Below are 16,214 nucleotides of genomic sequence, written 5' to 3'. Positions count from 1 at the left end.
ATGAGCCACCAGGTCTGGACAAAAATATTTCTAGGTGCGGTGGCTCATGCCTGTAATTCCCACACTTGGGAAGCCGAGCGAGGCTGGAGAATGACTTGAGCCTAGGAGTTCAAGACCAGCTTGGCTAAGATGGCAAGACCCCATCTCTACAAAAAATTTTAAAAACTAGCCAGGCATGGTGGCATGCACCTATATTCCCAGCTACTCAGTGGGCTGAGGTGGAGGGTCGTTTGAACACAGGAATTTGAGGGGAGAAAAAAGGCAGAGAGAGAGAAGTGAAGAAAGAAAGGAGGGAGGGAGAGAAGAAAGAAACAAAATAAAGGAAAAGAAAGAAAGAAAACTGGTACCAGGAAAGCAGGAAAGGGAAATGGAAGTAAAAAATAATAATAAAAATAAAAGGAAAATTGGTTAGTCACTATTAACAATTTTGTATCCTTATAATCTGGAAACATAATTTCAAAAGAAAAAATATTCTTTGGATCATAGGTTCTGAGGTCAGAGCAGCTTTCCCATAGTCTAGATGAAGTCAAGTTTTATCTGATCTTAATTGAAATAAGTGTAGCTGGCCTTGAACAAATCTATTCATGGTCTGTAGATAGGAATTAAATTGTAGGGGCATTCACTTTATGGCATTCATTCTTAGAACATTTACCTGTGTCCAGCTTTTGAAGTAAAGTCACAAAACCTCTAAGCAGGTTAAGTTTCCTGTGGCTTTATTTAGGATTTTAAATACTCATTTTCAGTGTAATTTGGTTATGTGTAGATTAAGATGACTGTTGGTGCTAACATACATTTTCTGATTAAACCTATCTGAACATGAGTTGTTTTTATTTCTTACTCTTTCCAGAGTGATGATTCTGACATTTGGGATGATACAGCATTGATAAAAGCATATGATAAAGCTGTGGCTTCATTTAAGGTATGAAATGCTTACTTTGTCGTTTTCTTATTTTCTCTCGTTATTCATTTGGAAAGGAATTGATGACATACAGTAAAGTGTTAAAGTACATGTTACTCAGTTTTCATTTTGAAGATTAGATGATAATATGAGATAGTTAAATCAGGTGATATCTTCCTTTAGAAGTTGATAGCCTATATATGTCATCCTTTTTATGAAGGCAATTTAAATAAAATTTAAAATATTTATTCCTACCTGGGTATAGTGGCTCACTCCTGTAATCTCAGCACTTTGAGAAGCCAAGGCAGGTGGATCACCTGAGGTCAGGAGTTCGAGACCAGCCTGGCCAACATGGTGAAACCCCATCTTTAATAAAAATACAAAAATTAGCCAAGCGTGGTGGCACATGCCTGTAATCCCAGCTGCTTGGGACACTGAGGCAGGAGAATCGCTTGAACCTGGGAGGCAGAGGTTGCAGTGAGCCAAGATCGTACCACTGCACTCCAGCCTGGGCGATAGAGTGAGACTTCATCTCAGAAAACAAACAAAAAGTGTATTCCTTTTAGTATTTTTACATTGTATCAAACTATAGAAGTTCTCTAATTGAGATTAATAGGAAAAGGACAACCTGAATTATAATTTTAAACATTTAACAAGCATTTAATAAAATAATGATGAAGATAAATAGCATTAGTACGGCAATTAATACTTGTAGCATGCTGACAGTACTCTGTGCTTTGCATATATTAAATTAATCTAATCATCCCAAATTCTGTAAGTTGGGTGTCAAGTCAAGTGTTCTATTGGGTAGGAATATACAGTTCTTTTAGGAAGTGTAGTATGGTTCTGTGTCTCAAGACACTTATACAGTTGGCCAACATCAGCACCTTCTCCACTCTCTGAGATGTTTAGTCTTACTGAGCACTAAATAAGGGTCATTAGTAGTCCAGGCTACCTTGAACAGAGCATAGACTCATACAGTGTATAAAGAGTACCAAGCATACAGAGTTCATGTCTTTCTCATAGTTACTCTTGTAACATGAGCTAAGGATCAGACCTCTATGTCACCTTTGTAACTGATTTCTAGATTTTTTTTTTTTTGAGATGGGGTCTTGCCGTGTCACCCAGGCTAGAGGGTGTAGTGGCGTGATCATGCCTCATTGTAGCCTTCAACTCATGAGCTCAAACAATCCTCCTACCTCAGCTTCCTGAGTAGTTGGGACCACAGGTGTGTGCCATCATACCCAACTCACTTTTGTTTTCTATGTAGAGATGCAGTCTCACCCTGTTGCCCAGGCTGGCCTGGAACTCCTGAGCTTAAAAGATCCCTCCGCCTTGACCTCCCAAAGTGCTGGGATTACAGGCATGAGCCACTGCACCCGGCCTAGATTTTTAAATGTGCTTTCCAGTATATACTGAAACTAGAAGTCAACTAAAAAAGAATTACCAAGAGAGTTCTATAAAATAGAGATTGAAATGGGGCTCAGTGTGGGGTGGGTTGGTTATATTTCAGGGAGAAGTAATCTGAGTAAAGGAGGAAAAGAACTGACGCGGGAAAACGATAGTTTTAGTAGTGAGTTTGAGTATGAATTAAGCTGAGATTGAGTTTGAATTAAGTTGAGGTTGAATATGAATTAAGTTGAGGTTGAGTTTGAGGTATGAATTAAGATGTGAAATTGATCATTGGAAATGTTAGATTGAGAACAGTCAGAGCTGGATTAAGAGCTTCATAAGTGTGTTTGCAGACTGTTGTAACTAAAGTAATAAGAATAGATGGCCTTGGCTGGGTGCGGTGGCTCATGCCTGTAATCCGAGCACTTTGGGAGGCCGAGGCGAGCAAACCACGAGGTCAGGAGTTCAAGACCAGCCTGGCCAACGTGGTGAAACCCCATCTTCACTAAAAATACAAAAATTAGCTGGGCATGGTGGTACACACCTGTAATCCCAGCTACTCAGGAGGCTGAGGCAGGGGAATCGCTTGAATCCCGGAGGCGGAGGTTGCAGTGAGCTGAGAGCAGCACGACTGCACTCCAGGCTGGTGACAGAGTGAGACTCTGTGTTAAAAAAAAAAAAAAAAGATGGCCTTAAGCAAGTAAAGAAGGATGGCCAGCTCTTATTGGGAATGCCTAAATCTAAGGTTTAATCAGAAGTAATGAAACCACTGGGGCCCTACATTGCCATGACATCCAAGGGGCCATGAATATCAGGAAGAAAGATAATTAACAGGGTCTAATGTTACAGAGAGGTTGAGAGGAAGGAGATTTGATTAAAAGGGTCTTTAGAGCTCATAATCAGATGTATGATGCCTTTAAGAGCAGTTTTATAGTGTAGGGAGTGGTCAAAAGAGGAAATAGATGCTTTCTGAGGTGATGGAGCCTTGAGACTAGCTTATAGTGGTAACTGGGTTGCGTTGTGACTTTTATTCTATGCACCACCCTGTAACATGTACATTTTTATTCCTATTTTCATAGCATGCTCTAAAGAATGGTGACATTTGTGAAACTTCAGGTAAACCAAAAACCACACCTAAAAGAAAACCTGCTAAGAAGAATAAAAGCCAAAAGAAGAATACTGCAGCTCCCTTAAAACAGGTTATTTTAAAATGTTGAGATTTAACTTCAAAGGATGTCTCGTTAGTCCTTATTTAATAGTGTAAAATGTCTTTACCTTAAGTGATTAGTACAGTGTTTATGTTGACATATAATTACATAACTTCAAAAACAACTATTAAATTTTCTGTTATTTAGGAACATGCATGTTAGTCATGAAAGTATAAAGAATTAGATGGGAATGATAAATGCTAAAATCAGGACATGTGTTCCATTTGTGAGTGGAAGGCAGGGAAAAGGTGCCATTTGGGAGGGAGTACCCAAGAGCCGTAAGTTGAATTGGCAGTGTTTTACATCTTAAGCTGAGAGAGAGATTTTTTTTTTCCCCTTTTTCTTCAAAAACCCTAAAACTATTAATTCCAAGGAACCCAGAAGTCTAGGTGGATTATTTCTGCTAGTAGTCCTGAAAGCTGAATATTTTGGTGTCTTTTGAGCCAACTTTAGTTTCATCATTACCAAGGGGAAGAGAGCTGACAGTTGACGAGCACTTGGTCTAGGCCAGTCCAGAGTGCTGGGCACCATATGCATTTTCTCTCCCTCCTGCTGTTCACCACAAATATGGGAGGTAGCTTATATTATAGCCATCTAATAAGATAGGGAAACTAAGACTCAAAGAGATTCAGAAATTTGTACATGATTATAAAAGCGAGAGTTGGAATTCAGATTTATGTATTTAGACCCCAAGCCTTTCTCATTACATTATTTTGCCTTTCAAGTGTCTACCGTCTATCCTTTGCCTCCACACTGATCAAAACAAGATGTTAGTTTGCCCTCTTCAAAAGAAATGTGTGCATGTATATATCTTTGATTTCTTTTGTAGTGGAAAGTTGGGGACAAATGTTCTGCCATTTGGTCAGAAGACGGTTGCATTTACCCAGCTACCATTGCTTCGGTTGATTTTAAGAGAGAAACCTGTGTTGTGGTTTACACTGGATATGGAAATAGAGAGGAGCAAAATCTGTCCGATCTACTTTCCCCAATCTCTGAAGTAGCTAATAATATAGAACAGAATGCTCAAGAGGTAAGGATACAAAAAAAAAATTCAATTTCTTGAAGCAGAGACTAGATGAGAAACTGTTAAACAGTATATATAGTTGTCAGTTTGATCCACTGAGGCATTAATTTTTTCTTAATGACACCCTTATAACAAAAACCTGCATATTTTTTCTTTTTAAAGAATGAAAATGAAAGCCAAGTTTCAACAGATGAAAGTGAGAACTCCAGGTCTCCTGGAAGTAAATCAGATAATATCAAGTCCAAATCTGCTCCATGGAACTCTTTTCTCCCTCCACCACCCCCCATGCCAGGGCCAAGACTTGGACCAGGAAAGGTAAACCTTGTATGAAAGGTTTTCCAGAAAATAGTTAATATCGGGACATATAACCTCTCTGTTAACTAATTTGTAGCTCTCCCATGAAATTTTTGTAGCTTAAATACACAAGAATTTTTTGAAAAGGAAATAAGGTGATGCAAAATAGTTAATTTTTAAAAAAAGTTAGACACTGCAGTGGATGCAACAATGCTTTATATGAAAGATTTATCTGGTTACTTTTGTGGAGTATTAGGTATTAGACTGATAATTAGTACACTTATTTAAGTTAGAAAGTATAATAGTGGGCCAGATGCGGTGGCTCACGCCTGTAATCCCAGCACTTTGGAAGGCCAAGGTGGGCGGATCACGAGGTCAGGAGTGGAGACCATCCTGGCTAACACGGTAAAACCCCATCTTTAGTAAAAATACAAAAAAATTAGCCAGGCATGGTGGCAGACACCTGTAGTCCCAGCTACTCGGGAGACTGAAGCAGGAGAATGGCGTTAACCCGGGAGGCAGAGCTTGCACTGAGTCAAGATTGTGCCACTGCACTCCAACCTGGGCGACAGAACGAGACTCCGTCTCAAAAAAAAAAGAAAGTGTAATAATAATTTATCATTAGCTGGATGATACGCTGTTGTTTCCCATGTTACCTGTATAAGATATGTAAAATAAGAACACTTTATTTACATCTAATACAGATAAAATCCTGAGGCGCTCTCAGATTGTTTTGTAGAGTTCAAATGTAAATATTGTTTTCATTTATGGTCCTTTTGGTTATAAGTAACAGAAATCAACTCTAAAAAGATTTTATTATAGGTTAGATTATGTCATGGAACCTAAGGGCTTGTCCCTTTCTAGTTGTTTTGTGTAAAGTAGTGATTCTTCCATGGAGGGGATGGTATTTAGGCAAATTTTGTTTTTTTTCTCTTGAGATGGAATTTTGCTCTGTTGCTCAGGCTGGAGTGCAGTGGCGCCATCTCGGCTCACTGCAGCTTCCACCTCCTGGGTTCAAGCTGTTCTCCTGCCTTAGCCTCCTAAGTAGCTGAGATTAAAGGCACCCGCCACTGCACCTGGCTAATTTTGTATTTTTAGTAGAGACAGGGTTTCACCATGTTGGCCAGGCTGCTCTTGAACTCGTGACCTCAAGTGATCTCCCCACCTTGGCCTTCCAAAATGCTAGGATTACAGGCGCCCGGCCTAGGCACTCATTTTTAAAAATCAAGCATGACTCATCAAAAGTTTTAAGATTTTCCGTGATAATGTTCTTATTGAGGCTTACATTATATTATAGTTTCTTGACTCTAAAATGATGTACCCTCTTAGAATATATATATCATGCTTCATTGGTCTCAGGGGGCTGATTTTTATAAGGTGAGAGATTTGCTAGTTTTCACAGTATGTGCTCTAAGTTAGCATATATAGCTAAACAGGCTTTCATAAAAACATACAATTTAGTTAATGAAATTCGGGATATAGTCTTTTATGATTGAAATAGTTTTGCTGAATAGACTGTCTTCTGATTTATTAGGTAATTACCACTCTTATTTTGTTTTACTTCCTTAATGTCTACATAGAAAGGAAATGAGAAAAATCCAGAGGTTGTCATTTGACTTATGAGTCGGTTTGACTTCAGGATTTGGTACATGAAATTTCACTTAATCTTTTTGATATGTATAATACAAATATTCTGGGTAATTATTTTTATCCTTTCATTTTGAGTCCTTTTTATTCCTATCATATTGAAATTGTTAAGTTAATTTTCATTTGAAATATTCCTTATAGCCAGGTCTAAAATTCAATGGCCCACCACCGCCGCCGCCACCACCACCACCCCACTTACTATCATGCTGGATGCCTCCATTTCCTTCTGGACCACCAGTAAGTAAAAAAGAGTATAGATTAGATTTTGCTTTCATATACAATTTGATAATTAGCAGAATAGAGGATCGGAAAATGTCATTGTAGACCATCCCTTGGGCCAGATTCTAATGGGTAGAAATTTGAACTAAACCTCCGGGGTTTTTTTGTTTGTTTTTAATGCCTTTCTGTTACCCAAATGCAGTGCTCTTGTAGTCCCAACTCTAAGCTCTAGGTTGCCTGCTTCTTTCCTGGCAGAAGTTGGTATCTAGTCTATAGGGAAGTAGTTCCTGTTAGAAGGGATTTAATTATACCATATATAAGGGATTAGTGTTTGCCCTTCTAGGTATAGTTGGATGTTAGCTTCTGATGTAAACTGAATTTCTTTTTCTTTCTTTTTTTTTTTTTTTTTTGAGGCAGAGTTTTGCCATTGTCGCCCAGGCTGGAGTGCAGTGGTGTGATCTCGGCTCACTGCAACCTCCGCCTCCTGGGTTCAAGCAGTTCTCCTGCCTCAACCTCCCGAGTAGCTGGGATTACAGGCGCCTGCCACCATGCCCGGCTAATTTTTGTATTATTAGTAGAAATGGGGTTTCACCATGTTGGCCAGACTGGTCTTGAACTCCTAACCTTAGGTGATCCACCCACCTTGGCCTCCCAAAGTGCTGGGATTACAGGCGTGATCTACCGCACCCAGCTGTAAACTGGATTTCTAATGTTAGATTTTTAGTTATTAACAATAGATACAAAGATACTTTTTGGCATACTGTGTATTGGGATGGGGTTAGGACAGATGTTCTACCCAAGATGTTTGCTTAAAATGGCCCTTGAAATGATATGTGAGCTGTGTGTGTGCACGCGCGTGTGTGTGTGTCTGTGTGTGTGTGTATTAAGGAAAAGCATGAAAGTATGCTTGACTTTTTTTTACTCATAGCTTCATAGTGGAACAGATATATAGTCTAAATCAAAATGTTTAAATTTTTATGTCACTGTCTTTTGATCCTTGTTAAATTTAATTTTGTTGGTATTTTGTTGTTATTAGTTGGCTTTCTCCAAATGCTAGCTATATTAAGAAATTTAAGGCCAGGTACAGTGGCTCATGCCTGTAATCCCAGCACTTTAGAAGGCCAAGGCAGGAGGATCACTTGAGCTCAGGAGTTTGAGACCAGTCGGGGCAGCATAGCAAGACCTCGTCTTTGTTTAGGGGAAAAAAAGAAATTTAAGTAGGAGATGATCTAAGCAAACATACAATTAATATCTAGCATTCACTGTATAATATAAATCTCCAGACTTTACTTTTTTGTTTACTGGATATAAATAACATCTTTTTCTGTCTCCAGATAATTCCCCCACCACCTCCCATATGTCCAGATTCTCTTGATGATGCTGATGCTTTGGGAAGTATGTTAATTTCATGGTACATGAGTGGCTATCACACTGGCTATTACATGGTAAGTAATCACTCAGAATCTTTTCCTGACAATTTTTTTGTAGTTATGTGACTTTGTTTTGTAAATTTACAAAATACTACTTGCTTCTCTCTTTATATTACTAAAAAAAAAAATAATAAAGTACAACTATCTGTCTGAAGCTTAAATTACTCTTGCATTGTCCCTAAGTATAATTGTAGTTAATTTTTAAAAGCTTTCATGCTGCTGTTAGATTATTTTGATTATACATTTTTGAATTGAAGTTATACTTTTTGTAAATAATGTTTTAATATCTGCTTTGATTTGAAATTGATTGTACGGGAATGGAAAAGATGGGATAATTTTTCATAAAAGAAAAATTAAATTCTTTTTTTTTTTTTGAGACAGAGTCTTGCTCTGTCGCCCAGGCTGGAGTGCAGTGGTGCAATCTTGGCTCACTGCAAGCTCTGCCTCCCAGGTTCATGCCAGTCTCCTGCCTCAGCCTCCCAAGTAGCTGGGACTATAGGTGCCTGCCACTACACCCGGCTAATTTTTTGTATTTTTTAGTAGAGACAGGGTTTCACCATGTTAGCCAGGATGGTCTTGATCTCCTGACCTCGTGATCCACCCGCCTCAGCCTCCCAAGAAAGATGAAATTCTTCTTATGCACAAAGATCTGGGGTAATATGTACCACATTGAACTTTGGGGAGTATGGCTTCAAACTTGTCACTTTATACATTAGTCTCCTACAGACATGTTCTATTGTATTTTAGTCAAAACATTTAAAATTATTTTTAGAAGGAAGCTCATGTGCCCTGCTAAAATTATGATGTGATATTATAGACACTTGAATTTTTAGTAAATTAATATAGAAGAAACAACTGACTTAAAGGTGTACGTTTTTAAATGTATCATCTGTGTGTGCCCCCTTTAATATTCTTATTTAAAAGTTAAGGCTGGGCATAGTGGCTCATGCCTATGATCCCAACACTTTATGAGGCGGAGGCGGGCAGATCACTTGAGATCAGGAGTTCAAGACCAGCCTGCCAGCATGATGAAACCCTGTTTCTACTAAAAATACCAAAAAAAATTTAGCTGGGCGTGGTGGCACATGCCTGTAATCCCAGCTACTTGGGAGGCTGTGGCAGGAAAATTGCTTGAACCAGGGAGGCGGAGGTTGCAGTGAGTTCAGATTGTGCCACTGCACTCTACCTTTGGTGACAGAGTAAGACTCTATCTCAAAAAAAGAAAAAGACCTGGCACAGTGGCTCACACCTATAATCCTAGTACTTTGGGAGGTCGAGGCAGGTGGATCACTTGAGGTTAGGAGTTCAAGACCAGCCTGGACAACATGGTGATACCCTGTCTCTACTAAATACACAAAATTAGCTCAATGTGGTGGCGGGCAGCTATAATCCCAGCTACTTGGGAGGCTGAGGCAGGAGAATCACTTGAACCTGGGAGACAGAGGTTGCAGTGAGCCGAGATCACACCGCTGCATTCTAGCCTGGCCAACAGAGTGAGAATTTGGGGGGGGGAAAAAAAAGTCACTCGTCAGCTGTTGTTGTATAACCTTGGTATATTTGTATGTATCATGAATTCCTCATTTTAATGACCAAAAAGTAACAAATAAACAGCTTGTAATTTGTTTTGAGATCAGTTATGACTGTAATACTGTAAGCTTTTATGTTTTTTAAATTATGAAATAGTTGAAGAAAAAATGTATAATGTAAATATAAAGTACTGGTATAATTTATGTTCTAAATAGCTTTCTTGAGATATAATTCACATGGTGTGCAGTTTACCTTTGAAAATACGCAAGTTGGCCAGGCGCAGTGGCTCACGCCTGTAATCCCAGCACTTTGGGGGGCCAAGGCAGGCAGATCACGAGGTCAGGAGATCAAGACCATCCTGGCTAATACGGTGAAAATATCATCTCTACTAAATAGCCAAAAAAAATTAGCCAGGCATGGTGGCGGGCGCCTTTTGTCCCAGCCACTCGGTAGGCTGAGGCAGGAGAATGGTGTGAACCCAGGAGGTGGAGCTTGCAGTGAGCCGAGATTGCACCACTGCACTCCACCCTGGGTGACAGAGCGAGACTCCGTCTCAAAAAATAAAATAAAATAAAAAAGAAAATATACAAGTCAGTGGTTTTGGTTTTCACAGTTATGCAACCATCACTACGATTGTAGAACATTTTCATCACCCCAAAAAGAAACTGTTACCTTCATTTTCCCCACCCCTAGGCAGTCAGTACGCTTTCTGTCTCTATGAATTTGTCTATTTTCGATATTATATATAAATGGAAGTATACGATATGTGGTCTTTTGTGTCTGGCTTCTTTCAGTTAGCTTACTATTTTCAAGATTCATCCATGCTGTAGCATGCATCAGTACTGCATTCCTTCTTATTGCAGAATATTCCATTGTTTGGTTATATCACATTTTATCCATTCATCAGTTCATGGACATTTAGGTTGTTTTTATTTTGGGGCTATAATGAATAATGTTGCTATGAACATTTGTTTGTGCTGTTTTTGTTTTTTGGTGTTTTGTTTTGTTTTGTTTTTTGAGACAGAGTCTCGTTCTGTCACCCAGGCTGGAGTGCAGTGGCGCGATCTTGGCTCACTGCAAGCTCCCCCCACCAGGTTCACCCCATTCTCCTGCCTAAGCCTCCTGAGTAGGTGGGACTATAGGCACCCGCCACCACACCTGGCTAATTTTTTTTTTTTTTTTTTTTAGATGGGCTCTTGCTCTGTCACACAGACTGGAATGCAGTGGCATGATCATATCTCACTATAGCCTCAAACTCCCGGGCTCAGCAAGGCCACTTCCCCACCCCAGCCCAGAACATTTTCATTACCCAAAAAGAAACCCCATACCCATTAGAATTCACTCCCTAATATCCTGTCGTCCCAGCTCCTGAGAACCACTGATTTACTTTCTGTGGATTTGCCTATTCTGGACATTTTATATAAATGGAATTCTACAATATGTGGCCATTTATACCTGGATTCTTAGCGTAAGTTTCTCAAGGTTCATCCATATTGAAGCCATATATCAGTACTTCGTATCTTTTGTTGCTGAATAATATTTCATCATACGGACATAGAACATTTTATCCAGAAAGGTGTTTGGGTTGTTTCCTCTTTGGGTTATTATGAATAATGCTGTTAGGAATGTTTGTTTGCAAAATTTTGTATGGGCATGTTTTCAGTTCTCTTGGGTATACAACTAGGAGTGTAACTGTTGGCTCTTAGGCTAACTCTGTGTTTAACTCTTTGAGGAACTTCGAAACTGTTTTCTGAAGTGGCCGTACCATTTTACATTCCCACCAACAGTGTATAAAGGTTCTTCTTTCTCCACATTCTCTTCAGCAGTTATTGTTGTCTCCGATTATAGCCATCCTAGTTGGGTGAGAAATGGTACCTTACTGTGGCTTCAATTTGCATTTCCTAATGACTGAATGATGTTGCATCTTTTCATAAGATGCTGCTGGTCATTTATATATCTTCTTTGGAGATATATAAATTTATTTATATATTAAATATATATAAATTTATTTATTTATTTATTTTTTTTTTTATTTTTTTTTTTTTTTTTGAGACGGAGTCTCGCTCTGTCACCCAGGCTGGAGTGCAATGGCCGGATCTTCGCTCACTGCAAGCTCCGCCTCCCGGGTTTACGCCATTCTCCTGCCTCAGCCTCCCGAGTAGCTGGGACTACAGGCGCCCGCCACCTCGCCCGGCTAGTTTTTTGTATTTTTAGTAGAGACGGGGTTTCACCGTGTTAGCCAGGATGGTCTCGATCTCCTGACCTCGTGATCCGCCCGTCTCGGCCTCCCAAAGTGCTGGGATTACAGGCTTGAGCCACCGCGCCCGGCCCATAAATTTATTTATATATCATTTATATATCTTCTTTTCAGATCTTTTGGCTTTTTTTTAATTGGGTTTGTCTTTATTGTTGAGTGTTAATAGCTCTTTATATTTTCTGGATAATAGGATATCATCATAATCTCTTACCTTACTGCAGTAGTTCCCAAATCTCATGTCTCACCCTGCTAAATTTATTTTTCATACAGAAGCTAGAGTAGTATTTTAAAAATGTAAAGTAGATCCCACCTCTTCCTTTAAAAGACTCTCCAATAGCTTCCAGACACACTTGGGTTAAAATCCAAACCTTTTACCCTGGTTTGCAAAGTATATCATGTTGTATTTCTTGCCAGTTTCTTTGCCTAAATCTCATTTCATGCTCTCTCTTCCTCTGCTCCAGCAACACTGGCCTCTTTTCTTCCTCTTATATACCAGGTTTATAGCTTCTTCAGGGCCTTGGCACTCATATTCTTTCATCTGGAAACCCTACCTCAGATTACACTTGTCTGGCTTCTTGCCATTCAGATATCATCTTAAATTTCACCTTCCCTGTTCATTCTGGAAGTGACACCCCCTCATTCTCTGTCACTTTATCCCACTTAGATTCTCTGTGTAGCATTTGTCATTCCCTGATATAATTTTTCTTTCCTGTTTTATCTGTTTATGTCTAGTAGAATGTAAGTGCTGTGAGAGCAGGGACTTTGTCTGTCTTGTAGTCCTTGTATCTTGTATCTGTGGCCTTTAGAACAGTGCCTGGTTCAGAATAAATTTGGTTCAGAATAAGTTGGTATTTTGCCAAATGTTGAACATTAACAAGGTTTAACTCTGATAATGAGATAACCATTTTTATATATAAAGTCTTTTTGTAGATTATTTCCTTATGACTAAGAAGTATCATTATCAGGTGAAAAAGTATAAACATTTTAATAGCTTTTGATACACGCTGACAACTGGCTTTCCAGAATTCTTATTCCTATATGCATTGCCACCAGTACAATTTGAAAATGCCTATTTTACCATAGCTCTAGATAGTTATGGATCTTATTATTGATGGTTCTAGCAATAATTTAAAAATATGAATGCACTTATGTGTTAGAATATAGTTGATTTGAAGGTTGATAAGGATGAAAAATTAGAGTTAAATTGTACTTAAACATTCCTGTTTCAGGTACTTGATAGAACTGTTATTAAAACCTAGTAGGTTTTTCAGTAGACTTTTGACTTTTACTGAAAAGTTGGGACTTTTTTTTTTTGAGACAGAGTCTTGCTTTGTCGCCAGGCTGGAGTGCAATGCAGTGGCACAATCTCTGCCTCCTGGGTTCAAGCGATTCTCCTGCCTCAGCCTCCCAAGTAGCTGGGACTACAGGCATGCACTACCACACCCAGCTAATTTTTGTATTTTTGGTAGAGTCGGGGTTTCACCATGTTGGCCAGATGGTCTTGATCTCTTGACCTCATGATCGCCCCCCTTGGCCTCCCAAAGTGCTGGGAATACAGGCGTGAGCCACTGCGCCTGACCTTTTTTTTTTTTTTGAAACAGTGTCACTCTGTCATCCTGGCTGGAATGCAGTGGTATAATTTTGGCTCACTGCAACCTCCGCCTTCTAGGCTCAAGCAATCCTCTCACCTCAGCCTTCTGAGTAGCTGGGACTACAGGCATGTGCCACACCTGGCTAATTTTTTTTTCTTTTTTGAAATGGAATTTCGCTCTTGTTGCCAAGGCTGGAGTGCAATGGCGCAATCTCAGCTCACCGCAACCTCAGCTCACGGCAACCTCCGCCTCCCAGGTTCAAGCGATTCTCCTGCATCAGCCCCCCGAGTAGCTGGGAGTACAGGCTTGCACCATCTTGCCTGACTAATTTTGTATTTTTAGTAGAGACCGGGTTTCTCCATGTTGGTTAGGCTGGTCTCAAACTCCCAATTCAGGTCATCTGCCTGCCTCGGCCTCCCAGAGTGGTGGGATTACGGGCGTGAGCCACCGCACGTACAATTTTTGTGGGTTTTTTTTTGGTAGAGATGGGGTTTCACCATGTTGCCCAGACTGGTCTCGAACTCCTGAGCTCAAGTGATCCACCCACCTCAGCCTCCCAAAGTGCTGGGATTACAAGCGTGAGCCTCTTGACCAACAACATCCAGATGTTTCTGTTTCTTTTACTGGAGTTTGAGCAGCAGTTGTTGGGCAGCGCCTTTTCCAGAATATTTGCCACAAATTCTAGCTAACTAGAGAAATGATCTTTACTTTTAGAAATATTTTTTGCATATATGCATTCATTAAAGTTAATTAATTAAAATATAAACATATGAACTTCAGCAGTGTTAGGAAATTCCACTTTCCTGAGCCTGCATTTTTGTCTCTTGGAAATTTTTATCATTTAAAAAAATAAGCCAGCTGGGCACAGTGGCTTAGGCCTGTAATCCCAGTGCTTTGGGAGGCCGAGGTGCGGTGATTGCTTGAGGCCAGGAGTTGGAGACTTGCCTGGGCAACATGGTAACAGCCTGTGTCTGCAAGCATTTTCTTTAAAAATTAGCTAGGCACGGTGGCATGCGTCTGTTATCCTAGCTATTTGGGAGGCTGAGGCAGGAGGATTGCATGAGCCCAAGAGTTTAAGGCTGCAGTGAGCTATGATATACACCATTGTGTTACTGACCATGGGTTCTTCGACTCTCAATGCAATAGAAATTGTGAGGCCAAAGGAGTTTTCCCAAATAAGGCTTTATTGGACCATATGCCCAGGTATAGGGATGGCAGCACAAGAGAGAGAGAGTTTTCTGGCTGGCTCCCCAGAGGGAGTTGGAAAGGCAGTTTTTAAGAGGCTACAGTGGGAAAAGAGTGACTTTACGTATGTAGAAGCAGGGAACTTTTAGCACCTGTGCAGTTTCATAACATGCTTCTTCATGCCTGGCATGTCGCATTAACATGTTACATCTCCACCCCAGGTGTGATTTTTAGTATTATAATGAAGCTAAGTTAAGGATTGGTCCTTCTCTGGCCTTGTGTGTATGCTGGAGATAGAGCTAACTCCCTTGAGTGAGATTTGTGATGGGAGCTGCTTATTTTAGCTCCAAGGCATCATAATCAGTAGGTATGGCCCCTTGAGTAAGATTTGTGGTGCATGGTCCAAATGGTTTGGTTGGGGTCTCCGCTGGCCATGGGGCCTCCCCTGCACCAGCTTGCAGTAGAGGTCCTTGGTGGGGGATCGGGGTAGGGGAAGGAGACACTGAGTCCTGTCCCTACTCTGTCTGAACTGCACTCCAGCCTGGGCAACAGAGAGAGATGCTATCTCTAAATAAACAAAAAGAACAAGCCACTGCTGATGGTTGGGTTTTCCAACAGCTTTAGTGTGTTTTTTTGTTGTTGTTTTGAGAAAGGAATTTTTTTCTTTACATTTTTAAAAAGTAGAATCAGGGTCTTACTCTGTCTCCCAGGCTGAAGTACAGTAGCACAGTCGTGGCTCACTGTAGCCTCAATCTCCCGGGCTCAAGTGACCTTCCCACCTCAGCCTCCTGAGTAGGTGGGACTACAGGCACAAGCCACAACGCCCAGCTGATTTTTTAAATTTTTAATAGAGATGAGGTCTCCCTGTGTTGCCCAGGCTGGTCTTGAACTCCCGGGCTCAAGTGATCCTCCCACCCTGGCCTTTCAGAATGGTGCAGTTATAGGTGGGAGCCAGCCATTCCCATTCCCTGGCCCAGCCTAAGTGGTTTTCTTTTCTTTTTCTTTTTTTTTTTTTTTGAGACAGAGTCTTGCTCTGTCACCCAGACTGAATGAAGTGCAGTGATGTGATCTCAGCTCACTGCAACTCTGCCTCCCGGGTTCAAGCGATTCTCCTGCCTCAGCCTCCCAAGTAGCTGGAACTACAGGTGTGTGCCACCATGCACGGCTAATTTTTTGTATTTTTAGTAGAGACAGGGTTTCACATGTTAGACAGGATGGTCTCAATCTCCTGACCTCGTGATTTGCCCGCCTCAGCCTCCCAAAGTGTTGGGATTACAGGCGTGAGCCACTGCGCCTGGCCTTAAGTGTTTTTAATATGTCATTGCCTTAAGCTAGCAATTCTTAACCTTTGTTCTACTGAAGCCATGTGGTTGAGATAGGCTCTGAGTCTAGCTCTTAACGTCTATCTTTTTGTCTTAGAAACCTAAGCAGAATGCAAATGACTAAGAGTAATGTTGTTGAAATAACACAAAATAGGTTATAACTTTGATACTCATTAGTAACAAATCTTTCAATACATCTTATGGTCTCTTAGGTGTAGA

General features: G+C 40.4%; 1 protein-coding gene across 1 annotated transcript in view; it reads left to right on the top strand.

Annotated features, from left to right (window-relative positions):
• Positions 1–16,214, top strand: part of SMN1 (survival of motor neuron 1, telomeric) — a 32,174-nt gene that overhangs the window by 12,890 nt on the left and 3,070 nt on the right. Inside the window, exons 2-7 of the mRNA XM_021939435.2 lie at positions 848–919; positions 3,370–3,489; positions 4,328–4,528; positions 4,685–4,837; positions 6,605–6,700; positions 8,017–8,127. Of these exons, the coding sequence (XP_021795127.2) occupies positions 848–919; positions 3,370–3,489; positions 4,328–4,528; positions 4,685–4,837; positions 6,605–6,700; positions 8,017–8,127 (753 nt within the window). The remainder of the gene's footprint in view (positions 1–847; positions 920–3,369; positions 3,490–4,327; positions 4,529–4,684; positions 4,838–6,604; positions 6,701–8,016; positions 8,128–16,214) is intronic.

This window comes from Papio anubis, chromosome 5, assembly GCF_008728515.1.
Source record: "Papio anubis isolate 15944 chromosome 5, Panubis1.0, whole genome shotgun sequence".
Taxonomy (NCBI): domain Eukaryota; kingdom Metazoa; phylum Chordata; class Mammalia; order Primates; family Cercopithecidae; genus Papio; species Papio anubis.
Note: the sequence above shows the minus strand (reverse complement) of the source record. Positions and strands in the feature narration are given on the sequence as shown.